Consider the following 27,605-nt stretch of genomic DNA (forward strand, 5'->3'; position numbering starts at 1 on the left):
CAATCTTCACTCTTCACGGTGAGCATGGTCTTAAAGACCTTCAAGCACTGGGTCCCCTATATAAGAGGGGCCATGGCCTTGGACCTGTAGAGCACCCTGCACGGAGCGCCTTTGGGGTTTGGTATTCCAAGGGTCCGGATCCCAGTGTCCAGCTCCTAAAAAGGACAGGGTTACAGGCAAAACCTTGTATCTGCTTCCTGAGGCTTTAGTACCATATTTTTAGTCCATTGCCTGTTTTAGATGGGTCCGATAGCTAACCCCTTAGATTCAGTGATATTTGTTTGGTGTTTGATAGCATAATCTTCTTTCTTCTTCTTTGAAACATAACAAACATGTGGAGCACCTCTCCACAGCGACCTTCACCTTTTAGACACTGGTGAAAACAAAACTGAGGTACTTCCTGTATGGGAGGGGTTATATAGGGGGTCATCAATTCTGATTGATTGCCACTGTCCTTCACCTATAGGTGGCTATATAACCCATATGTTATGATTCATGGCTCTGTGTCCCGTGATGTACGAAAAGAAAAGGTATTTAGCAGTTTATTTTTACTTAAATTATTGCATTTCCATGTTCTGTGTACTGTGGGAGACTAGATAGAGTGAATGCAAGGTCCTGGGTTTAGTAACACTTTAAATGCAGTAACTGCTTCAGTCGCTTTCTCTTTTTAATAGTTTTCCTTTTTTTTTTTTAACCTGGTGATCCTGCCAATAACACGCTTTATGTTCTAAAATTTCAACCCTCACTGTACTGTATCTTTAGAGTAGTGGTGTTGTCCCCAAGGACAGAACTACAGAACTCCACCTCTTCAACAAAGGGGGGAGATGGTCTGTAGTTTAACACCTTCCCATCTGGCTTATAGCAGATTGACTGCCGGGTGGGCCTTTTATCCTTCTGAGTGAACGTCCTAGGACATCCTCCCAGAACACGCCACTCACGGTGCGTGATCTATCACCGGTTGTGTCTGCCTTATACAGCCGATGACTGGTAACTATACTGGCCCTCTGCTAGTATCGTGATTGCTGTGACCAATCACAGAAGATCACATGTCAATTGTAAACAATGGATGGCTTCCTTTCATGCCTACCATTGTGAAAAATTGTGTTGCTAGCCTTGATTGGTCACAGTGACATGGTACAGACAGGGCCAATCACAACCCATCTGTACTTGATGATTAGCTTTGACCAATCGCATCTAATCACAACAAAAGTAAAAATGGTTGCTTATACCAATGAACCATTGAAATTCACTGGTAAAAGCAATCCTAATGTGTATAGGAAAAAAAATAGAAAATCCTGATCTCTTCCTCAGAGCAGTACATTGTTACTATGGTAACAATGTATTGCTCTGGTCAGTGTGTTAAAAAAAAAAAAGTGTAATAAAAAAGAAAAAAAAATCAACACTTTTTTTTTTTTTTTACATACTGTCACCAGTCAGTGTCCTTGATCACGGCCACACCAGTTATATGATAACCTTGTACTGCACTGGTATCAGTATATTAAAAAAAAAATGTAATGTCTTAATTTTCCAAAATATTGTAACAAAATATTACAGCTTCAAAAATCTCGCCATGCTTCTTGCTGAATACCTATGACAGTCTAATTTCCAAAAAAGGGTCATTTGGGGGTATTTGTATTGTCCTGGCATTTTGTGGGGCTCAGGAAATGAGATAGGGTGTCAGAACATCAGGATTGATCAATTTTCAGATGTGTACAGCGGGTAAATAAGTATTGAACATTTTCCTACTTTACTTTCTTACTCTGAGCTAGAAGCCGCAGCCTAATATGTCACCAACAGCACTGCTAAATTTGTGTTTGTGAGCACTTCTCCTTTGCCGAGATAATCCATCCACCTCACAGGTGTGGCATATCAAGATTCTGATTAGACAGCAAGATTATTGCACAGGTGTGCTGCCTTAGGCTGGCCACAATAAAGGCCACTCTAAAATGTGTAGTTTTACTGTATTGGGGTTCCGAAAACCAGTCAGTTTTTGGTGTGACCACCATTTGCCTCATGCAGTGCAACACATCTCCTTCTCATAGAGTTGATCAGGTTGTTGGTTATGGCCTGTGGAATGTTGGTCCACTCCCCTTCAATGGCTGTGTGAAGTTGCTGGATATTGGCAGAACCTGGAACACGCTGTTGTATACGCCGATCCAGAGCATCCCAAACATGCTCAATGGGTGACATGTCCGGTGAGTATGCTGGCCATGCAAGAACTGGGATGTTTTCAGCTTCCAGGAATTGTGTACAGATCCTTGCAACATGGGGCAGTGTATTATCATGCTGCAACATGAGGTGATGGTCGTGGATGAATGGCACAACAATGGGCCTCAGGATCTCGTCACGATATCTCTTGCACATTCAAAATGCCATCAATAAAATGCATCTGTGTTCGTTGTCCATAACATACGCCTGCTCATACTATAACCCCACCGCCACCATGGGCCACTCGATCCACAACGTTGACACCCGCAAACCTCTCACCCACACGACGCCATACATATGTCTGTCATCTGCCCTGTGCAGTGAAAACTGTGATTCATCCGTGAAGAGAACACCTCCCAAGTGCCAGACGCCATTGAATGTGAGCATTTGCCCACTCAAGTCGGTTACGATGACGAACTGCAGTCAGGGCAAGACCCTGATAAAGACGGAAAGAATGCAGATGAGCTTCCCTTAGACGGTTTCTGACAGTTTGTGCAGAAATTCTTTGGTTATGCAAACCGATTGTTGCAGTAGCGGTCCGGGTGGCTGGTCTCAGACTATCTTGGAGGTGAAGATGCTGGATGTGGGGGTCCTGGGCTGGTGTCGTTACACGTGGTCTGCCTTTGTGAGGCCAGTTGGATGTACTGCCAAATTCTTTGAAACACCTTTGGAGACTGCTTATAATAGAGAAATAAAAACAGGTATATACTGCGCTAGATCAAAGAAAAATAGTGTTTTGATATTACCAGCTGCTGGCATAAGAAAGTTGTTGTACCTCAACCCAGTAGAATGAAAACAAGAGTATGCAGCGCTTGGTGGAAAACACAAAAAAATGAGCAATCTATATTAGATACATAGTGTCACAATATATCAATATACACTAGAAAAACAGTGAAAGAAGAGTCCGTGGAGAGGAAAAACATCCAACAGGAAGCTCAGGTGGTGTGTTGAATAGATGTGACCTTCACCAAAACACCCAAAGTAATAGCCTCTTACCAGACTTATATGATCCCCATGACAGAGATCATATAGCGCTTGCAACAAGGGCTCCTCACACTCCACAGCACTCCTCGATTCTTGTACATGTAAAGGATCACCTCCAGCAAAGAACTGCCTTAGTACCATCAAACAATATCCTCTCGTGGGGACATATAGTCATGTCACATGTAGGAAAAAGAGACCTCGCATGGTGTAATACGTTCAAGATATTACTTTAATAAGAAGTAGATTTTACACTCACATGTGAATCACGAATCACGACCGGGGACCGGTGATCGTCTGCTTTATGCACACCCTTTAGTGTCCTGTTACTTCACTCAGGAGACCGGGCTGCAGCTACCGCACATTTCATCTGGAGATCCCCGCAAGACCATAACTTGATGCCTATATGTCGTGATTCACATGTGAGTGTAAAATCTACTTCTTATTAAAGTAATATCTTGAACGTATTACACCATGCGAGGTCTCTTTTTCCTACATGTGACATGACTATATGTCCCCACGAGAGGATATTGTTTGATGGTACTAAGGCAGTTCTTTGCTGGAGGTGATCCTTTACATGTACAAGAATCGAGGAGTGCTGTGGAGTGTGAGGAGCCCTTGTTGCAAGCGCTATATGATCTCTGTCATGGGGATCATATAAGTCTGGTAAGAGGCTATTACTTTGGGTGTTTTGGTGAAGGTCACATCTATTCAACACACCACCTGAGCTTCCTGTTGGACGTTTTTCCTCTCCACGGACTCTTCTTTCACTGTTTTTCTAGTGTATATTGATATATTGTGACACTATGTATCTAATATAGATTGCTCATTTTTTTGTGTTTTCCACCAAGCGCTGCATACTCTTGTTTTCTTTTTATAATAGAGAAATGAAAATTCAATTCAGAGTGGCCTCTTATTGTGGGCAGCCTAAGGCACACCTGTGCAATAATCATGCTGTCTAATCAGCATCTTGATATGCCACACCTGTGAGGTTGATAGATTTTCTCGCCGAAGGAGAAGTGCTCACTAACATAGGTTTAGACAAAATTGTGAACAATATTTGAGAGAAATAGGCCTTTTGTGTACTTAGATAAAGTCTTAGATCTTTGAGTTCAGCTCATGAAAAATGGGGGCAAAAACAAAAGTGTTGCGTTCTATAGTTTTGTTCAGTGTATTTTATTATGTCTTTTCATGTAACAACACTGAAGAAATTACACTTTGCTACATTGTAAAGTAGTTAATGTACAGTTTGTATAACCGTGTAAATTTACTGTCCCCTCAAAATAACTCAACACACAGCCATTGATGTCTAAACCGCTGGCAACAAACGTGAGTACATCCCTAAGTGAAAATGTCAAAATTGGGCCCAAAGTGTCAATATTTTGTATGGCCACCTTTATTTTCCAGCACTCTTGGGTATGGAGTTCACCAGAGCTTCACAGGTTGCAATTGGAGGCCTCTTCCACTCCTCTGTAACGACCTCACAGAGCTGGTGGATGTTAGAGACCTTGCGCTCCTCCACCTTCTGTTTGAGGATGCCCCTCAGATGCTCAATTGGATTTAGGTCTGGAGACATGCTTGGCCAGTTCATCACCTTTACCCTCAGCTTCTTTAGCAAGGTAGTAGTTGTCTTGGAGGTGTGTTTAGGGTTGTTATGTTGGAATACTGCCCTGCGGCCCAGTCTCCAAAGGAAGGGGTTCATGCTCTGCTTCAGTATGTCACAGTACATGTTGGCATTCATGGTTCCTTCAATGAACTGTAACTCCCCTGTGCCGTCCGCACTCATGCAGCCCCAGACCATGACACTCCCATCACCATGCTTGACTGTAGGCAAGACACATTTGTCTTTGTACTCCTCACCTGGTTGTAGCCCCACACACACTTGACTCCATCTGAACCAAATAAGTTTATCTTGCTCTCATCAGACCACAGGACATGGATCCAGTAATCCATGTCCTTAGTCTGCTTGTCTTCGGCAAACTGTTTGCGGCTTTCTTGTGCATCATCTTTTGAAGAGGCTTCCTTCGGGGATGACAGCCATGCAGACCAATTTGATGCAGTGTGCGGCATAATATATTCTGAGCACTGACAGGCTGACCCCCCCCCCCCCCCCCCACCCCTTCAACCTCAGCAGTAATGCTAGCAGCACGTTTATTTTTTTACTTTTTTCAGATCCTCAGAGAGTTCTTTGCCATGAGGTGCAATGTTGAACTTCCAGTGACCAGTATGAGAGAGTGAGAGTAATAACACCAAATTTAACACACCTTCTCCGCATTCACACCTGAGACCTTGTAACACTAACGAGTCACATGACATGGGGAGGGAAAATTGCTAATTGGGCCCAATTTTGACATTTTCACTTAGGAGTGTACTCACTTTTGCTGCCAGCGGTTTAGACATTAATGGCTGTGTGTGTGAGTTATTTTGAGGGGCACTACAAATTTTCACTGTTATACAAGCTTTACACTCACTACTTTTCATTGTAGCAAAGTTTAGTTTCTTCAGTATTGTCACATGAAAGGATGTAATAAAATATTTACAAAAATGGGAGTGGTGTACTCACTTTTGTGAGATACTGTGTGTGTGTGTGTGTGTGTGTGGATATATTGCAGTCATAACATTCAAAAAGTGAAACTCCTATATTATATTACATAGATTCATTACACACAGAGTGATATAATTTAAGCATTTTTCTTTTAATTTCAATGAATATGACTTACAGCTAGTGAAACCCCAAAATTCTGTATCTCAGAAAATTAGAATATTATAAAAAAGTTCAATATTGTAGACTCGTGGTTTCACACTCTAATCAGCTAATTTACTCAAAACACCTATTACACAATTAATGGGGAAGACTGCTGACTTGACAGTTGTCCTTAAGACAGTCATTGACACCCTTCGACAAGGAGGATAAGTCACATAAGGTCATTGCTGAAGAAGCTGGCTGTTGAGAGTGCTGTATCCAAGCATTTTAAAGGAAAGTTGAGTGGAAGGAAAAAGTGTGGTAGAAAAAGGTGCATAAGCAACAGGGATAACCGGAGCCTTGAGAGGTTTGTGAACCAGACGCCATTCAAGAATTTGGGGCAGATTCACAAGGAGTGGACAATAGCTGGTGTCAGTGCTTCAAAAGCCACCACACACAGAAGTATTCAGGACATGGGCTAGAACTGTCGCATTCCTTGTGTCAAACCACTCCTAAACCAGAGACAATGTCAGAAGCGTCTTACCTGGGCTATGGAGAAAAAGTGGGCAACTGGACTGTTGCTCACTGGTCCAAAGTCCTCTTTTCAGATGAAAGTAAATTTTGCATTTAAAACCTGGGTCCCAGAGTCTGGAGAAAGAATGGAGAGGCACATATTCCAAATTGCAGGAGGTCCAATGTTACGTTTACACAGTCAGTGATGATTTGGGGAGCCATGTCATCTGCTGGTGTTGGTCCACTGTACATTATCAAGTCCAAAGTCAGAGCAGCCCTCTACCAGGAAATTCTAGAGCACTTCTTGCTTCTCTCTGCGGACCAGCTTTATAGAGATGCTGATTTATTTTTCCAGCAGGACTTGGCACCTGCCCACACTGCCAAAAGCACCAATACCTGGTTTAATGATCATGGTATCACTGTGCTTGATTGGCCAGCAAACTCGCCTGACCTAAATCCCATAGAGAATCAGTGGTGTATTGTCAAGAGGAAGATGAGAGACAACAGACCCAACAATGCTATCAAAGCATCCTGGGCTTCCATAACACCTCAGCAGTGCCACAGGCTGTTCGTCCCCATACCACGCTGCATTACATAGTTACATATTAGGTAAGGTTGAATAAAGACAACAGTCCATCCAGTTTAGGTGTACGTGTGTCAGTGTCGATAATCGTTTCCCATATCCCTGTATATTGTGTTCTTTAAGATGCTCGTTCAAGAGTCTTTAAAAAATATCAATACTCCCCGCAGACACCACTGCTTGTGGAAGAGAGTTCCACATTCTTACCGCCCTGACAGTGAAAAAACCCCTGCGCAGCCTAAGGTTAAACCGCTTTTCCTCCAATCTCATTGTGTGACCCTGTGTCCTCCTACACCCCCTGAGAGGAAATGGCTTTTTTTTATGCTGGGATCACAATGAGGTATGTGTAAATCGCTATCATATCCCCTCTCAATCGTCTTATCTCCAGGGAGAATTATTTTAGTGCTTGTAGCCGCTCCTCGTATTTGAGGGCCTCCATTCCCTTTGTTAATTTAATTGCCCTTCTTTGGACTCTATCCATTTTCAGCACATCCCTTCTGAGAACTAGTTAATGCATACTTTTCAGTAAGCCAACATTTCTATATTAGAAACCCTTGTTTTTTTTTTTTATTGGTCTTGTGTAATAATCAAATTTTCTGGGATAATGAATTCTGGGTTTTCACTAGCTGTAAGCCATATTCATCAAAATAAAAAGAAAGAAATGCTTGAAGTATATCACTCTGTGTGTAATGAATCTATATAATATTAGTTTTACTTTTTGAATTGAATTACTGAAATAGACTAACTTTTTGAAGATGTTCTAATTTTTTGAGATGCACCTGTGTATACACACACGCACACACACCGGGTAAAATAAGTATCGAACATGTCACCGTTTTTATAGGTAAATATATTTTGAAAGGTGCTATTGACATGAAATTTTCCCCACATGTCAGTACCAACTCTTTCAATCTATAAATGCAAAGAAAACCAAAACGAATAAGTTAAGAAATTAGGTTATGTGTAATAAAATGGAATGACACAGGGAAAAAGTATTGAACACATGAAGAAATGGAGGTGCAAAAAGGCATGAAAAGCTAAGACACCAGCTGAAATATATAATTAATTTGAAGGCAATCCTGCCCCTTGTCAGTGCAAATTATTATCAGCTGGTTCAGTCTCAACTGATGGCCTATAAAAAGATGTCTTATTACCAAGGTGTCACACAAGAAACATCTCACGATGGGTAAAAGCAAAGAGCTCTCTCAAGACCTTTGCAACCTTATTGGTTTACCAAACGAAAATCACACTGCTTGAAATTTGTACATTTGGGAACTTTTTTCCATTCCGCCCCTTCCAATTTTCTCATTACAGCAAAATTAGCATAGTTTTTTGACTCCACTAATAATTAGAAAAAGAACAAACATTCCCACAACTGTTTTAATATGACAGAATACTAGTGTATACCCAGGTTAACTTTTAACTAAGAGGAATAAAAAAGATATGCAGTTTAATGCAATTGTATGGGAAAAGTGATGAGTGATTCTGGTTGTGAAATGCACCTCACTGGCATAGAGAACCCAGATCGATATTGTCTCTGCACGCTTCAGAATCTGCTTCTGTTCTGACATACCTATATGGGCTCATTCAATCTCTGAATTATATAATCTTTAATCTTTCTGATAAGATTTCACATGCTCCCCCCATGTACATCTAGAACTCTGTAGATTGTGGTCATGAAAAAATTGATTGCATTGCAACCCTGCGAATTGCAGAATGCCGTGTTTGTAATGATGTTTTCCTGGCAAAATGCATTTGTATTAAAATTAAACTCCTTTGGCAGCTAATGAATGGCACATATTTGGCAGTGTTTTCAACCCTGCAACTATAAGTTTACTAATTTCATGCTTTCATTTGTTTTTTCCTTCTTTGCAGTCTCGTCCAGCTCATTATTTTACAGATTTATTCCTTCGTCTTTTTACATCAAAGATGTTAAATGATTTGTGTGATATTTCTAGAAATTTGGTAAGTTGGCATTGTTTTCTGTGTTATTGTGCTATGTATTTGATACTTACATTATCTCCATTGTGGGACTATTTATTAAGTTGGAACCACCCACTTATCTACCTCACATATATCCATATTTATTTATTGATACATTTATTTGTATTTTGGTCACGTTAGCGCAGCTTCTTTTACTTAAGTTTCATTTATGAGCTGAATAATATTATAATCTATTAAAGTTTTAGCGTCTCTGTGCAATTTCAGATAACAAGCAGCGGCACTACAGTGGAAGCGATGGAGGTTGATATTATGGATGGTGACATAGAAGCAAGAATGGATGTAGAAGACCAAGGTGCTGTCGATTTTATTGATGATCATCATTCTCCTGAAGCTACAGAAAGCGCAGACTATGGAGAATTGCAAAATGTCACTGGTAAGTAAATTAACCAGGTCCAGTTTAATTGTATGGCAAGGTTTGGAGTCCAGTGGAGTGGACCTTGGAGGCTTTAGATACTTTTCTTCTTGTAGAAAATGTAAATAAAAAAAAAAAGTAAATAAAATATACCTTCCTATCTATTTACTAAAAATAACTGCATTAAACATAGCAGGGTAAAAAATAGTAAGACTAGGTTCCCACTAGAACGCGGTGCGGGAAACCCATGATCAGTGTGCACTTTCCTCACTGGAAGAAAGCTTGTTCTGTTAAAAAAGCCTAAAAACGAATGCAGACATCACATCTACAAATTGGTAAGCTGCAATATAATAAATGTTTGTTTTTGGCTTTATTACTATGTTGTAAAATGGATGAATCCAACAGTGTCACTACAGGAAGATTGTCATCCGCCAGCGCATCCACCTGTTCAGAAGGGGATCTCTTCGCTGATTCCTGCTGAGCAGATGCCAGGTCCGTGTCCACTCCACTGATGCAGAGCAGACACGGAAACAACCCGCTGTTCTCTATGGGCTGTCGGATGGAAACAGATCACCTGTCCGTTTCCATCTGACTATTATCCAATACAACCCGACAGACGGATAGGAAATGGATCCCCATCTGTCTGTTTTTAGTGGACAGAATTTGATCAGATGTTGCCAGGTGTCAACAGACACATTTTCGTTGACATCCACCACTTTATAGAGAGCAATGGATTTTCTGATCGGGTCTGCCTTAAAAACTAACAGGCGGACCTGATCGGTCCGTCTGTGTGAAAGAGGACTTACCAATAGTCTGGTGTGAGGAGATAACTCTCATGTTTCTCTGTAGGTGCAGTGAGTCCTTTGTCAGAGGATCACCTCAGCAAACAAGAGATGGTGTTGATGCAAGCCCTGCAGTTCCTGTGTTTCTGTGCATCAGCTGCTGTCAATCGATCTGTCAATTTCAGACCTTCTGACATACGGAGAAAACTCCTCAACCTTATTGATACCTCAATGGATATTAGCAAGCCTCTTCATCTCCGTGTGGTAAGATAAGTAATGTTGTTTTATGTTAGTGTTAAATAAATGTAAGAGGTTAAACAAACCCCATAGCTTGCCTGCCAGGGAGTATATTGATATTTAGCTAAACCTGCATGCTGATGTGCTTTTTTAACAAGCAACACAGCATATGTCTGATTATTTAAAGTGGATGTAAACTCTTATATACCCAGTGAAGTGACTGGCCTCTGGCGATACACAGAGCTGAGACAAATCCTCCTACATAAGTTGTACCTGTCTATCTGCAGTCTTGGTTTCTCTGCATCTGTTCAAAGTGCTGAATTATAAAGTTTGTCTGAGCGTTCAGAAAAAAGGGGGCTTGGAGCTGAAATTACACTCTGCAGACTTTAGTGGGGAGAGTATTTAAATTATGTGCGCTACCAGATAGCAGTGTACTGAGCGCACAAAAATGTAAATAAGTGCCACATCCTACATAGACTAGAAATAGGTTGTTGGAAAGACATGGACTTTAAAGGCACTGGGTATGTTAAAGTATAACAATTTTATTAATTCACAACTAAAAAACATCAAAGACATAAATGACTCGCCTCAAAAGAGCGTTGATATATATAACCCACATAACAAGCTTATGAAATTCAAACATAAACACAGACAGTAATAACTGCGATAGTATTAGATACTTCACATCAAGGGGATCTCACAAAAGATGACAGGTACGTGATCAGTTGATGTGATGATAGGTGTGTAGAGAATTCATAGAGCCAAGTTGCTCGACATGTTTCGCTTGGGAAGCTTCTTCTGGAGCTAATAGTACAATGCTCTTTATATAGTCAAAACAACAACATACTATAAGGCACAAAGCCAACTTATGATGACTGGGAAGGTGGAGTCAGTGGCCGGGAACGGCTTGAAAACAATTGATGAAGGTGCATATCAAATCCATGCACACTACCAGCCTGTAGTTGTTTGTCAAGTTCAGATAGCTCCAAACAGTATAATTGTTCTGTAGAGGGTCATATAGGGCAGGGCTGCCCAGTATGGCGGTTCATCCCCATCCGGGCAAGGTGGAAACACGCTTGTCGGCTGCATACTTGAACTACTTTTACAGGCATCAATCTTTGCTGTCTATGCCTGATGTTTTCTCTACTGGGTTTTTTTTTTTTTTTGTCTATTTGGTGTGTGTGAAGGATAGGGGTCATTTTGGATCTTTTTTTATTATTCTCATACAAAGAGCAATTATAAAGAAATTACATTCTAATCTACCTGATAACTGACCTGTGCATGGACACATTGATTCTCCTCATTCTTATTATATTGATTGACATATATTACTGTTTTATTCATTACTTTTGTAGTACTTACAGCTGCTAAATGACCTTCCTGTGAAAGATGTTCCTCTGCCCATAGACGATATTAACACGCTGCTAAAGCCTGTCCCGTAAGTATGTTCTCGACCTTTTCTAGCAACTGCACGCTTGGTATCAGTGTCTCACCCTCTGTTCTTTACAGTGATGTTTGCTTATCCTACCGACGGGACCAGGAAGTGTGTGCAGCCATTTTGAAAAGCCTTCTCCCAGTTGTGCTGTGTCTGGGGCAGGACCAGGACGAAACGGATGAGAAGTGTGACGCTGAGGGACAGTTGCTAAGTGTCATACAGGGCTTCTGGTATATGTATATATATTTTTTTATAAGCATAACACTTGAAGCATGTTCTGCTTGTTTTAAATCCTTATGTTTGTCATTCAGGCATCTGACTAAGGAAGGAAATCACACTGCACTAGTGCGACTGGCCCTCGTGAATTGTATGAGAACCTTAATTGAGGTACACTTGCAGTTGTTGTAAGTCATTGCACATCCAGATTTTTCTTCGTAGTCGTTTAGGATCTAATTGGTTCTGATTAGTTCTGGGAGATATTTTATTGGCTCCTGTATATGACTGTCATGTTGTCCTACTTCCTATGTCCTATGCCCAGAAAAAGCAAACAGAGACGGGAAGAGTCACCATTATTCTCATAGGTTTTCTGCAGTTGCTCTTTTCCACATTACTGACTTGCCATGTCTTTTTTTCACACTGGGGGAGGTTTACTAAAACTGGTGTACACAGAATCTGGTTCAGCTGTGCATAGTAACCAATCAGCTTTTAGATTTTATCCCTCGTTCACACTGAGGGTGGGTTTGAAATCGTGCGAGTTCAGCTGAACTCGCACAATTTAAAGCCCACATGTCCGTGCGAGTTCGGGAGCGATTTGACAGACATCTATGTGGGTTCCTGCACAGATGTCTACTGAAATCGCCTACGGTGTCGCCAAAAGTCGTGCAGATACAACTTTTGGCAATCGGTGTGGCGCCACAAAGCCGTCATCACACCGATTCGGACAGTGCTGTTGCCAGTAATAGGCTCCGATTTGGCAAGTGATTTGACATGTCAAATCAGCCCTTTGTGAACGGGGGCTTATTGTCAAAGCTTAATTAAACAAGCTGAAGTTAGAAGCTGATTGGTAATGTGCACAGCTGCACCATATTCTGTGTGCACCAGTTTTAGTAACTCTCCACCAGTGTGTCTCTGTGGAGGTGGCCATCTTGGTGGAGGCAGGACTTTGACTCTAAATCTGTCCCCTTGATGGGTTGTTACTGGTTGAGGCATATTTAAAAAGCAGCAGGAGATGCCCAGTAAGCACAGGTGTCTGGGATGTATGAAGCAGAAGTAGGAACATTCTTGCCACTGCAGGCCCCCCAGTTCAGCTTCCTCTCCAGCAAGCATAACAGTGGTAATATCACTAAATCTCATTTCAGATTTTCTGGGGTTATCAGTTGAGCACTTCAGATTTTACTCTGCAGATATAGGACAAATGCATAGGGGTGTTATCATTAAAAGTGCACTATTTTTCAGGAGGAATTTAAAAAAAGTCATTTTTTAGGACACAATTAAGATTTCTAATAATTCCCTATAAGACAGCAAGTCTTCACTTTTTGAATTAGTAAAACTCACAAAAACTTTTTCTTTTTTTTTTTTTTTTTTTGCAGCAAGGTAAAAACAATGCTTGTTTTCTGTTTACCACAGGTTGATCCCCAGGGTAAGTGGGCCATTCTTAACATAGGAGAGACCGATATTTCTGTGCAAGATGCCTTTTCTCAATTCCTTGCAGATGCACACCATCAGGTTCGCCTGCTTGCTGCTCAGTCTACAAACCGGTAACAAAATTATATTTTTAATATGATGTTATATGGATTAGAGAAGCAGAACCAGCACTCTGTCCTGTGAAATAATAATTGCTAATAATGTACAGTTATCATTGCATTAGATAGTTAGATGGTCAAACTTCCCAAACAAAGGCCAGTTAGTGATCTTCAGACTTTAGGGGGCCGGACTGAATAGAAAATGCCCCAAAATCTGCGGGAGTAAATATTGCCTCAGGCTTGGTGGTCTGGTGGGAATAGTATATTGCTTAGCACTAGTGGTCAGTAGGAGAAGGAGTCGTGCTCCATTATTGGTATCAGTGGGGGGAATTATGCTCCTGTGTTGGTGTCGGTGAAAGAAATGGTACCTCATCGTTAGCGCAGTGGGAAGAATAATGCCTCAACTGCTGGATAAAGGCAACCAAGGGCCGATTCTGGCCCACAGGTCACAGTTTGAAGACCACTGATCTTATTCATCTGTCATTTCTAGACTATTTCAAGATACAAGATCTCAAGCCCTTCCCCTGAAGTTGCAGAAATCGGCATTTAAAAATGTTTACATGAAGGTGCAAGAAGGCATGAGCTACTTGGTAAATTTACCTATTTTTTATTTTAAAAAATACACCTATTTTTCATGCTGGCTGCTTTTCATAAGCAACACAGTTGTTCATGGTTCTGCCCAAGAGAACCGGCAGTGTGACCCCAGTAGTGAGGGGTTAGAACCCCTGTTGGGTTTTTATTGCTTTCTGTGTCCTGGTTACCACTGTCACTGGGACTGAGGGAAATTCAAAATGTTAAATTGTCTTCCCTAGAGGAGTATTTTCTTACTGAGAAACTTTTTACAGTTGGAACTGTGTAAAGGGGGATTTTTTTCACTTTAGAGTGATTTGCTGTGTCGTCCTCTTGTGCCTACAATAATAAAGGGAAAAGCTCTCAAATGGGTCAGAGGTGGGAAAAAAAATGATGGGTGTTCATTCTTCACCTACTCCTTAAAAAAAAAACAAAACAAAAAAACTTTTTGGCTTTAAGTATACTTTAGTTATTGTTTAACTCAAGGTCTTTTCTATTCCTCGTTTCATCTAGTCCCACAGTAATCAGGACCAAGAGGAGCTTCCAGATGAGAAATATAATAGAAGCTCTACATTGCTGATGCTGGTTTCAGTGATTCTTCTGTCCAGTCCTGTATGTGAGAAGCAGGCGCTATTTGCCATTTGTCAATCTGTGAAAGAGAATGGCCTTGATCCAGCACTCGTCAAAAAGGTTAGTTCCTACAGATTCGTACTCCCTATTTATAAATTTAATCTATTTTTCTCTTATGTCCTCCAACAGTCGCCGCCCCTTCATATTCGTCACCAATGGGTTATTGACCTTTGCCCGGTAGGAGTGGCTAGACAACAGAATATGTTAATATCAAAGCTTTTAGCATACCCCACCCCCAGGGGGTGGTCCCCTCAGTCAATACCCTCCTGCTTCCTGCATTCCAACCTCAGTTTCATTTGTCTAGCTCAGGAGTAGGTTAGACGTTTCCTGTGCTGGGGCTTTTCAGCCTCAGCTTCTTCTCTCTTTTTGATTTTATTTGGAGTTTTTTTCTCTTTCTTTACTTGGCTGTTTATTTTCAGCTCTAGTCAGGTCTTCTGATGAAGATGATCGTGCGGTGCTGGGTCTCGGGCTGGCCTCCCTGGTTATCCGGGGTTCAGGGCCAGTGGCTTCCCAGCCTGCCATCGAGCGTTCAGCTAGGTTTCCCTGGCAAATATGAACGACCCATCCCTGTCCGCTGCAGGGATGCTGCGTTGAGGTGGCTACCTCACTGGACGCCATGCGGTTTCGCACCGCAATTCCTCTGCGTCCTGGCTGCGACTCTCCCTGTCCTTGGTGCAGCGGTTTGATCGCTTGTGCAGGCTCCCCACGCCATCCGGATGGTAAGTGTATTTCTGTGTGGGGACCTGTCTGTCTTGGGTGTCAGTCTGGGACTGTGGGACCCTGCATGTCTGTGCATAATGCTGAGCTCCCTGTCAGTATAGCTGCTCTCTGTGGGCTGCAAGGGGGGGGGGGGCTCTCCTGCTCTGCTCTGTGTAACAGGCTGTGTGACATGCTGTGTGTTGTGAAGGACATGCTTGTGTAAGACATGTTGTGGGCATACTGTGCGGCGGCCGCTACTGCGGTCCGCCATTTTTTTGTGACGATTTTGTGGTGACCAACCCTGTGTGGTGAGAGCGCCGTTTTGGCGCCAAACGCCGCCATTTTGGCGGCGATCGCGCAGGCCACATGTCAGTGTTTTCTGCCTCTATAGCCTCGGCCGGCGGCCATGTTTGTGTAGCCTTACATAGGCTTTATGTGGGCGGTCGGTCTCGCATCATTTCCTTTTGCTCTGAGGACAGCGATCGATGAAGCAGCAGCCTGTGTGACCTCTCCAGGTTTTACCTTCCATTCCTGTATTCCTTGCCTTTGTATTCCTAGCCCGGTGGGTCAGTGTGTTTCTGTGAGTGCGGTGAGCGATCGCCGCGGCCTTAAAGGGGCAGTACTTCTTTTTTTCCTAAGTTACTGGGGCATGGATTCTCAGGAAAGCAAGTTTCCTCCCTCCTTGGTAGGGGGCCAGGGGGCTGCTGCTGCTTCCCCTGAGGGGGCTGATCTGGCTGCTATTGTAGCTAACCTTGCTGCTCAGGTGCAGATGCTGGTGGCTGATCGATCCACAAAAAGGCCCAGGGTGTCCATTTCCTCTGATTCAGAGGGCGATGGGGATGCTATGGCTGGTGTGCCCTTCTCAGGGTCTCGTTCTTCTTTAGACCTTGCGGGGTCTGAAGGGGAGGCTGAGGTGGAAGGAGTTGATAATTCTCCCCCTGGCTCGTCCGAAGAGCTTGCAATCATGGATGAGTTGGTTGTTTCTATCAAACAAACGCTACATTTGGAGGATGAACCATGTCCTCCTGCTTTGATGTCCTCTTATGGGACACAGAGAAAACGCAAAATGTCGCAGGTTTTTCCCTGCCCTACGGAATTTCAGCGCGCTGTTGAGGAGCAATGGCGCAACATAAAGAAACCTTTTGCTGTGCCGAGTAGGTTCAAGCTGCGTTATCCTTTTACACCGGCTACTGATGAGCGTTGGTGTGTGCCGCCTCAGGTGGATCACGCGGTGGCGATTTTGAATAAATCCACTGCGATTCCTGCTGAGGATACCCCGGTGTTCCGGGACCCTACGGACAGGAGATTGGAGTCTCTGGCCCGTCACTCTTATACGGTTGCGGGCTCTATGCTGAAGCCTATTTTTGCTTCCATTATGGCAGCCCAGGCTATTGCCGATTGGACGCAGGTGCTCAGGCGCGCTCTGGTGGCTGACTCTGCTTCGCCGTCGACATTGGCTATGGTGGATCAGATTCATCAGGGTGTCATGTATTTGTGTGATGCGGACCTAGATATGGTCCCTTTGGCTGCGCGTCTGCAGAGTGTGGCGGTGTTGAACCGCCGCCTGATCTGGCTGAAATGTTGGTCTGTTGACCAATCTTCTCGCAAGACTTTGGCTAATTTGCCTTACGCGGGCTCTCGCCTTTTTGGCGAATCCTTGGATACTCTGATCAAGGGTGTTTCTGGGGGTCAGAGTACTCTTTTGCCCCAGTCTCACAAGTCTAAGTTTGTTCGCGGCAAGAAGAATGCTTCGTTTAGGCCCTCTCAGGGGTCCTTTCGTGCCTTTTGGTCGCACTATAAGGGTAAGCCCTTCAAGGGACAAGGCTCCCAGAAGAAGCCGTGGGCAGGTAAGCAAAAGTCCGGCCAGTCCGGGTCCGCTGCCCATAACAATGCGGCCTGAAGGGGCGCCCTCACCCAGTTCTGGGGTGGGGGGACGTTTGCTCAGTTTTCTTCAACCCTGGCTGGCCCGTGTTCGGGACAGGTGGGTTCAGGAAATCGTTCGATCTGGATACAAGATCGAGTTTCTCTCTCGGCCGGCGGGCAGATTTTTTCCCTCAAATCTTCAGCTGTCTCCGGAGCGCTTGCGGGATCTGCACCTGGCGGTGCGGGACCTGCGGGCTCAGGGAGTGGTGATTCCGGTGCCTCATCGGGACAGATTTTGGGGGTTCTATTCAAATCTGTTCACTGTGCCCAGAAAGGAGGGCAAGGTACGTCAGTTTCTGGACTTGAAAGCTCTGAACCGCTTTGTGCGGGTTCGCAAGTTCCGCATGGAATCCCTGCGCTCGGTGGTGGCTGCCCTGGTTCCGGGGGAATTCATGGCCTCCATCGACTTGAAGGATGCGTACCTTCACATTCCCATTTTCGAGGGTCACCAGCAGTACCTTCGATTTGCCATTGCGGAGGTTCACTTTCAGTTCGTGGCGTTGCCCTTTGGTCTCGCCTCGGCTCCGCGGGTTTTCACCAAGGTGCTTGCGCCGGTTCTGGTTTTGTTGAGAGCCCAGGGCATCTCGATCCTGGGGTATCCTGGGGAATGGACGACATTCTGGTTCAGTCTGCGACCAGTCAGGGCCTGGTGAACGACCTGTCCGTCACGATGCAGACTCTGCAAGAGTTCGGTTGGACGATATATTTTCCAAAGTCGACGCTGTGTCCGTCGGTTCATCTCCCTTACCTGGGAATGATCCTGGACTCTGTTCAGGCGAAGGTCTTCCTGCCGGAAGACAAGCTCCGGAAGCTTCAAGAAGAAGTCGGGTCCCTCAGGGACGTTCAGTGTTCGTCCCTCCGGACGTGCATGAGGTGTCTGGGACTGATGGTCTCGGTTTTCGAGGCGATACCCTTTGCCCAGTTTCACACGCGGGGTCTCCAAAGGGAGATTCTGGCCAGGTGGGACGGACGACCGCAATCTCTGGATCTCCAGATTTCGTTGAGTCATCGCACCAGACGGGACCTTCGGTGGTGGCTCCAGTCCCCGGCGGTGTCGTGGGGCAAGTCCTTTCGCCCTTGCTCGTGGACTGTAATCACCACGGATGCCAGCCTGTTGGGCTGCGGTGGTGTTCTGGGCGTTCTGTCTGCCCAGGGAACTTGGTCGGAGGAGGAGTCCTCCCTTCCGATCAACATTCTGGAATTGCGAGCAATAAATCTCTGCCTTCGGCTTGGTCGGACAGGCTGCAGGGCCGTCCGGTTCGGGTGCAGACGGACAATGCCACAGCGGTGGCCTTCATCAACCACCAAGGGGGCACCAGGAGTGCCCGAGCGGCTCGGGAAGTAGCCGACATTCTGTCTTGGGCCGAGATGCACGTCCCGGCGATATCTGCTGTTCACATTCCGGGGGTGGAAAACTGGCAGGCGGATTATCTGAGCCGCCAGACCCTGGACCAGGGAGAATGGTCCCTTCACCCGGATGTCTTTCGGATGTTGTGCGAGAAGTGGGGGTCCCTAGATGTGGACCTGTTCGCGTCTCGTCTGAACAACAAGGTGGAAAGGTTCGTGGCAAGAACACGCGATCCTCAGGCAGACGCCTCAGACGCGTTGGTGGCGCCCTGGCATCAGTATCGTCTGATGTATGCCTTTCCACCGATTCAGCTGCTGTCCAGGTTCCTTCGGAGGTTGGCCTCGGAACCGAAAACTGTGATTCTGGTGGCACCAGACTGGCCTCGCCGGTCTTGGTACGCAGACCTCGTGAATCTGGCGGTCGACGCTCCGTGGCGTCTGCCTCTTCGAGATGATCTCCTGTCTCAAGGGCCGATATTTCATCCTGCTTTACAGTCGCTGGCTTTGACGGCCTGGCTGTTGAAACCCAGATCCTGAAGGATAGGGGTCTATGCCCTGAGGTCATTCACACCTTGATTAAGGCTAGAAAGTCCTCTTCGGGGAAGGTTTACTACCGTACTTGGAAGGCCTATTTTGCCTGGTGTGAGTCCAGGGGGTATTCCCCTCGTTCATACTCGGTATCAAGGGTGTTGGCTTTTCTTCAAACGGGCGTGGACCAGCGTTTGGCGTTGGCCACGATTAAGGGTCAGATTTCTGCTCTGGCCGTTCTCTTTCAGCGCCCTGTGGCGTCTAATTCTTTAGTTGGCACCTTTGTTCAAGGGGTGCGGCATCTGGTCCCTCCTAGGAGGGAGCCTTTGCCTCCATGGGACTTGAATCTTGTTCTGTCCGTGTTGCAACATGCTCCCTTTGAAAAAATCAGGGAGATCTCGTTGTCTATGTTGTCCAAGAAGGTCGCCTTTTTGGTGGCAATCACCTCGGCTCGTAGGGTGTCGGAGCTGGCTGCCTTGTCCTGCAGATCTCCGTATTTGGTGGTTCATTTGGATAAGGTGGTCTTGCGTCCTAACCCGTCTTTCCTTCCGAAGAGGATCTCGGAATTTCACCTCAATGAGGACATTGTTCTACCTTCGCTTTGCGCAAAGCCTAAACATCCAAAGGAAGTGGCTTTGCATTCCTTGGATGTTGTTCGGGCGATCAGGGTTTACCTGTCATCGACTGAATCCTTTCGCAAAACGGATTCTCTATTTGTCCTTCCAGAGGGACCTCGGAAGGGCATGGCGGCGTCGGCTTCTACCATCGCCAAATGGATCAGACAGACCATTGAGCAGGCCTATGCTTTGAAGGGGAAAGTTCCCCCCATGCCTGTGAAGGCGCACTCTACAAGATCTCTGAGTACGTCTTGGGCCTGTCATCATCGGGCTTCTGTGGCCCAGGTGTGTAAGGCGGCGACTTGGTCGTCCCTTCACACCTTTTCAAAATTCTACAAGGTGGATGTTCAGGCATCGGCAGATGCTTCCTTTGGCCGTAAAGTTCTTAGTGCGGCAGTGCCTTAGGGTCCCTGGTTTGGGTCCTTGGCTGTTGGGGTATTTATACCCCTGGGTTACTTGTTCTTTCCTGGGTTGTTGCTCCTGTTAAGCAAGTTTTTTTTTCATGTTGCCCAGTTGGTTTCCTTCCTTTGGTAAGGTTCCTTTCTCTGATGTGGGTATTGCGTTGCCTTAGGCGCGGCTGCTTTTTTTCCCACCCCTCATGTCTACACTGCTTTGGGACGTCCCATTGGTGACGAATCCTTTGGATGCGGCTGAGTGTCTCATCACCGTACTGTGCTTGAAGTCGTCTATAGATATCCATGGATTTTATACTTTCGTTCACAAGAAACTTCATCACCACATGCTGTTCCATGCACGCACTAACACTGTTGTCTGCCATCTTAATTAATGGTCTCTGGACTGGCGTTGCCTAGCAGTAATAGGACATATTTGCTTCTTATCACTGCATGTAGTACCACCACGCTAGCATCCCTTTTTATAGCTTAAAAATGTAAAGTCCAGGTTTGACTTGAATGTCCCTTGTAATTACATAATGCAACCACTTTCAATATAAGCTAGTATACTACAAAGGTCAAGGAATTCACATAGTCTTTTTTAACTCCGATCTCACACTTTTTCATGGCTTTCACTTCTGAGCTTTTCAACCAAGGTACCAGCATAACTGCCTCATGGTTTCCCTTATTTATAGTTCATCTTTTAGGAACAGGCAGGAGAAGTAATTGTTTCTTTAGATATAGAGATGATTTCCAAACATTCCAAAAGTATTTTTTATGACTGCTTTTCCTGAAACTTGAGACGGAGAAGCTCTGAAACACTCCTCAAAAGTATTTCCACTTTTGCAGTCAGATTTATGAAAACCTCACTATATTCCATTCACACAGCATACCTAAAAAATGTTTTTATAAATATTCCCAACCTTTTAGATGTTTCTGAGTAGAAGGTGTTTTGGCTGACTACAATTTGTCAAGCAGCCCTGATGAAGCAAATTTGGCAAAATCGCATATTGAGATGAAAAATCTACTGTATCAGCACTCAATTTTCGGTGTATAATTGTATACAATGAACTCTACCAGCACGGTTTGGTTTTATTCATATAAAAACATACATGTATGGTTGTTTAACTATTGTTATCTAATAAACTGTATATTTTTATAAAATATCTAGCTCCTTGTCTGGCCTGTACAGTCCCAAATCCAGCTGCTCTATTTTTTTTTTCCAATTTGTCAACTAGCTCAGGGTGATTTGTCCCAATAGCTGGACTAGGGACTTGCGAAGTCCAGTTCTCATGAACATACAATGGGCAAGACAAGCTTCTAAACCTTTGACACTTACACCTTGTACACACAGGCTAGAAAAAAAAATCCAATATTGGTTGGTTCGGCAGCAATCGTGTGACTTCAAGCTGTGTGTACAGCTGTCTGTTCTACAGAAGCTGGTCTCAGGACCGGCTTCTGTGGAAAGGGCATGCTGGAAAAACCAGCATCTGATCAGAGCTGCAGCCAATGCAGTATGTCCTTGGGGCGGGGGGGGGGGGGGGGTCAGGTGTTGGCTTGGGTAGTAAGCCTGTCGGGATACAAGAGCACAGCGGGGGAGATCACTGCATTAGCATCGCTTGTGTTATTATTGCTATCTCTGTTGTTTTTTTTTTTTTTTTCATTCAGGTTGCTGGGTTGAGCTCAATTTCCCCATGAACTAAGTGTTGTTGATGGGGTAATCCCCCCTGCTGCTCTATTGCTTTCTGCCAGCAGGTAGCCATTTTCTTGTGGTCCTGAGGACTGGCATGCACCACGTTTTTTTTTTTCTTCAATGCTTGATGCAGAGTTGCTTCCTCTTCCTTTTTCTTCTGTGTTACTTTTGGTTTTGACCCTGACCAGGAAAGTTTCTGGGGGTCCCCTGTAGGTTTGCCTCTCCTGCTTTGCTATATTTAGACACTGCTCAGGTTTTTGGGGTCCGCAGTAAAAACAGGTAGACCGTGTTTTTTGCGGTCTTAAAGGGACAGTGCACACAAAAAATAATAATTTTTTGTTTGCAAATGGAGTCCCAGGATCTTCGGATTCTGACACAGAGATGGTTGCCCCAGAAGCAGACCACCCTGAGGGGTCAGTGTCTTCACATTCTGATGGTGAAGCCGATCTGTCCTCCTCCACTGTCGCGCGAGAACGCACCTTGGTAGAAAATTTGATAGTTTCTGTGTGGGAAACTCTTAAAATGGCTGATGAAACCACAGCGTCAGGAACGTAGGTGTCTTTTAGCTCCCGCAAATTAGGTAAATTATTCCCTTGTCCTGACTCGTTTCACTCTATTGTGGATGAACAATGGCGATGCATTAAGCACATGCTGGTGGTGCCTAAGCGCTGTGCACGCCGTTATCCCTTTGCAGAGGCAGTGGATACCAGGTCGGCTTTTCCACCGAAGGTTGGATTCCCTGGTGGCCAGGTTGAATAAAGTGACTCTGGTGCCGTGGATAGATGGGTGGAATCCTTATCCCGCCATGTACATGTGGTGATGGGTCACATGTTAAAAGCTAACTTTAAGAACGTTCTCCTAGCACAGACTGCTACTAAATGGGTGAAGTTGGCTTGATTACGGCACAGCTTCCCCCTGCGGTTCTGGAACTGTTAGACCAGTTGGTCCAAGCCCTGGTGTTCATTTGTGATACGTTCCTGGACTTGGCCTTATTGATGGCCAGGACGTCAGCAGTGGGGGTTGCTATTATCTACGTCTACCATCTCTACGCTGACGATACCCAAATCTATCTATCCACTCCTCAGCTCTCTCCCTCAGTCTCCTCGCGCATCACTAATTTACTATCAGATATATCGGTCTGGATGTCTCACCACTTCCTCAAACTCAATCCATCCAAAACTGAGCTTATAATTTTTCCTCCACCACGTGCCCCTTCCCCTGTTTTCTCCGTCAATATCAATGGTATAACCATCAGCCCATCCCCACATGCCAAGGTCTTAGGTGTTGTCCTGGACTCTGAACTCTCCTTCAAACCCCACATCCAATCGCTGTCCAAATCTTGCCGCCTCAGCCTCCGCAACATCTCCAAAGTACGCCCCTTTCTAACCAAAGACACAACAAAACTCCTAGTTCACTCCCTGGTCATCTCGTGCCTCGACTACTGCAACTCCCTTCTCATTGGCTTACCTCTACACAGGCTATCCCCCCTTCAATCCATCATGAATGCTGCTGCCAGACTCATCCACCTCACCAATCGCTCAGTGTCCGCTGCTCCTCTCTGTCAAGCCCTCCACTGGCTTCTGCTCACTCAACAAATTAAATTCAAAATACTTACAACATCTTACAAAGCAATCCACAGCCTAGCCCCCAGCTACATCACCAGCCTCATCTCAAAATACCAACCTAATCACTCTCTTCGTTCCTCTCAAAACCTCCTGCTCTCTAGCTCACTCATCACCTCCTCCCACGCTCGCCTCCAGGACTTTTCCAGAGCCCCTCCAATCCTATGGAACTCCTTACCCTTATCTGTCCAATTATCTCCCACTCTATTAGCTTTTAGGCGATCTCTGAAAACCCTCCTTTTCAGAGAAGCCTATCCTACCCACACCTAAGAAATATACCTCCATTTTCTCCATCAACCCATCCCCCACGGTTATTGCCTTTTGTTTCACTTGACCCTCCCTTCTAGATTGTAAGCTCTAACGAGCAGGGCATTCTAGCTCCTCCTGTTAGGAACTGTATTGTAACTGTATTGTCTTCCTTCACATTGTAAAGCGCTGCGCAAACTGTTGGCGCTATATAAATCCTGTATAATAATAATAATAATATTAGATGCCTGATATGGCTGAAATGCTAGTCGGCTGACCAGGCTTCTAAAAAAGCTGTCGCTGATCTCCCTTTTACGGGGGGAAAAGCTATTTGGAGCCTCTCTGGATTTGTTGATCTAAGGTATCACGGGGGGTAAGAGTACTGATCTGCCCCAATCTTCTAAAGGCAAGGTGCCGCGCTCTAGGCGGGGGCCTTCCTTTACTGCTCATAAGTCTTTTTCATGACTCCAGGTCACAGGAAAAAGGTAAACCGTTTAGATCTTCAAGGGGGTCCAAGAAGCCATGGCCTGGTAAGTCCAAGGGTGGCAAATGCGGACCCGCAGACAAGCCCTCGTCTGCATGAAGGGATGCCCCCGATTCTGTGGTGGGGGTCGCCTTTGATTCTTCCAGAAACCTTGGACTTCCTTGATTCAGGACAAATGGGTTTACGAATTGATCCGTTTCAGATACAAACTCGAATTCCGGTCTTGTCCACAGGACAGGTTCTTCCCGTCCAATCTTCTATTGTCCCCAGCCAGGTTAATGGACTTGATGGGGGCAGTACACAACTTGCTGTCACAAGGAGTGATTGTGGCGGTTTCAGCATCAGAACGCTTTCAGAGGTTTTATTCAAACCTGTTCACAATGCCCAGAAAAGAAGGCAAGGTGTGCCCCATCCTAGATCTCAAAGCCCTGAACCGCCTTGTGTAGTTATAGAGGTTTCGGATTGAGTCCATCCGTACAGTAGTGGACATCCCTATCTACGCTGGACACCAGTGGTTTCTTCGCTTTGCGGTAGCGGAGCAGCATTATCAATTTGTGGCGTTACCCTTTGGTCTCGCCTCCACTCCCAGGGTGTTTACCAAGGATCTGGCTCTGGTGTTAGCATTGCTGCGCCGGAGGGGGATTGCGGTACTGGGATACCTGGACAATCTCCTGTATAGAGCAGTCTCTCATTCGGTTCTGTTGGAGAATCTGGAGGTCACTGTCCGAACTTTACAAGAGTTTGGTTGGAACATCAATTTAAAAAAATCTGCATTGACTCCGGTAATAAGAACCTAGCCCTGACTCTGGATTCAGCCCTGGTCAGGGTTTTCCTCCCCTTGGACAAACTTTGTCTGAGTCATTGGACGACTCGTCTACGTGATTGTCCGGTTCGGGTTCAATCCGGCAACGCCACGGCTGTGGCTTACATCAATCACCAGGGGGGCACCAGGAGTGTCCTGGCAGCCAGGGAGATGGCCGAGATACTGACTTGGGCAGAAAGATTTGTTCCAGCCCTCTCTGCTGTACACATCCCAGGTGTGGAAAACTGACAGGCGGATTACCTGAGTCCTCAGGTGTTGGATCAAGGGGAGTGGTCCCTACACCCAGAGGTGTTTCACCTACTGTGTGTTCTGTGGGGGACCCCCAAGGTCGATCTGTTTGCCTCCCGCCTCAAGAAGAAGGTGCAGAGATTTGTAGCCAGGTCTCAAGATCCTCTGGCCGACGCCACATACGCCCTGGTGGCTCCTTGGGGTCAGTATCGGCTGATTTATGCATTTCTCCCCTTGAATGTTCTGCGCAGGATAGAGGTGGAAAACATTCCGGTCTTTCTGGTGCCTCCAGACTGGCTTTGTCGGTCTTGGTACTCAGACCTCATAAGATTGGCCACCGGTACCTCCTTGGAGGCTTTCTCTCAGGGAAGATCTGTTGTTTCAAGGTCCGATCTTCCATCCAGCTTTACAGTCGCTGGCTTTAACGGCATGACCTCTGAAAGTCAGGTGTTGAGAGATAGGGGTCTCTCTGAGTCTGTAATCCCCACTCTCTTGAAGGCTAGGAAGTCGACTTCTCGAAAGATCTATCATCGCACATGGAAATCGTATATTTCATGGTGCGAATCGCTAAAAGTGCGCCCTCGCTTGTTTTCTGAGAAAATAGATTTCGCTGCTTGCTTTGTTTCAGAAGGTTGCCTTCTTCTTAGCAATCACTTCTGCCCCCATCTGAATTGTCAGCGTTGTCTTCCCGCTCACCTTATCTGGTGGTTCACAGAGATAAGGTGGTACTTCGACCTAATCAGTCTTTCCTTCCTATGGTGGTTTCTGATTTTCATTTCAATGAAGACTTTATACTGCCTTCCCTTTTCTCTAATCCTCAGCATCCTAAGGAGAATGCTTTACATTCTTTGGATGTTGTCTGGGCTATCAGGGTTTTCTTAGAGACCACTGCGTCCTTGAGAAAATCGGATGCCCTTTTTGTCCTTACGGATGGACCTCGTAAAGGACTGGTTGTGTCTGCTGCAACCATTTCCAGATGGATCAGACACACGGTGGTACAGGCCTATTCACTGAAGGGTCAGATTCCTCCTTTCCTAGTGAAGGCGCATTCTATTAGAGCGCTGAGTGCCTCCTGGGCTTTTCGCCATTAGGTGTCGGTGCTACAAGTTTGCAAGGCGGCAACTTGGTCGTCTGTGCATACTTTTAAGAAATTCTACAAGATAGATGCGCTGGCATCAGAGAATGTTTCTTTTGGCCACAAGGTTTTCCAGGCTGCAGTTTAAGAGAGAACCCCTTTTTTGGTTTCTTTCTCTTTGAGGGTTCGTTGTTCTGGGGGAGCTCCTGTTTCTGGTTGAACTCTGTTTTACCTGGTTGGCTACGTTAGGCCATTGGGGCATTCAGGTTTTTTGTTCCTGTCTTGTTCTCACCCCTCATGTTTTTACTGCTTTGGGACATCACTATAGTCTATGATTAAGCAGAGCTGCGTCTGTCGAACGATAGAGAAAACTGGATTTTTGTAAGAACTGACCGTAAAATCCTTTTCTCTGAAGTTCGACAGACGCAGCATCCATCCCTCTACTTTTGAGTTTTGAGGTATTTTTCTGTCACTGTTGCAACACAATTGTTTGAGTATAGCAGAGCCTGAGGGGTTATGCTGGCTGGGACAGCCCCTATTGGCGTGGACAAGCCTTTTTTTTGCCTAGTAAATAATCCCTAGTGGGAGGAGCATAACCCTATAGTCTATGATTAAGCAGAGCTGCGTCTGTCGATGAACTTCAGAGAAAAGGATTTTATGGTAAGTTCTTACAAAAATCAAGTTTTTTTGCAATTTGGCACTGTGTAACTTTAACTGGTCTTGCAATGCTGTACTCAAATGAAATTAAAGTCCTTTTTTCCCACAAATAGTGCTTTTTTAGGTGGTATTTGATCACCTTTTATTTTTTGCGATATAAACAAAAAGGACCGAAAATGAGAAAAAATTTAATTTTTCTACTTTTTCTTACAAAAAATATCCAATAAACTAAAATTTTGTCATACATTTTGGCCAAAATGTATGTATATATATATATATATATATATATATATATTTTATTTTTTTGTTATTTTTTTAAACACCTGTGACAAAAAAAGTTATTATTTAATGGGCTCACCATGCCTCTGGGGAAGTTCCTTGGGGTGTCTACTTTGCAAAAAGGGGTAATTTGTGGGGGGTTAGTACTGCCCTGCCATTTTAGCACTTCAAGAAATTAGATTTCTAGTCAGTCAGAAAAGTAAAAGCTGCGTAAATTCCAGTATACACACTATAGTTTGTAGACACTATAACTTTTGTGCAAACCAATAAATATA

At 44.8% G+C, this 27,605-nt stretch overlaps 1 protein-coding gene across 2 annotated transcripts in view; it reads left to right on the forward strand.

Annotated features, from left to right (window-relative positions):
• Positions 1 to 27,605, forward strand: part of ATM (ATM serine/threonine kinase) — a 276,722-nt gene that overhangs the window by 61,584 nt on the left and 187,533 nt on the right. For both annotated transcript variants that reach the window (XM_082248434.1, XM_082248435.1), the window contains exons 15-23: positions 8,841 to 8,930; positions 9,174 to 9,342; positions 10,171 to 10,367; positions 11,696 to 11,778; positions 11,850 to 12,005; positions 12,087 to 12,162; positions 13,402 to 13,532; positions 14,008 to 14,107; positions 14,601 to 14,777. In XM_082248434.1, the coding sequence (XP_082104560.1) occupies positions 8,841 to 8,930; positions 9,174 to 9,342; positions 10,171 to 10,367; positions 11,696 to 11,778; positions 11,850 to 12,005; positions 12,087 to 12,162; positions 13,402 to 13,532; positions 14,008 to 14,107; positions 14,601 to 14,777 (1,179 nt within the window). The remainder of the gene's footprint in view (positions 1 to 8,840; positions 8,931 to 9,173; positions 9,343 to 10,170; positions 10,368 to 11,695; positions 11,779 to 11,849; positions 12,006 to 12,086; positions 12,163 to 13,401; positions 13,533 to 14,007; positions 14,108 to 14,600; positions 14,778 to 27,605) is intronic.

Source organism: Pelophylax lessonae (genome assembly GCF_965119305.1).
Source record: "Pelophylax lessonae genome assembly, chromosome: 2".
NCBI lineage: Eukaryota > Metazoa > Chordata > Amphibia > Anura > Ranidae > Pelophylax > Pelophylax lessonae.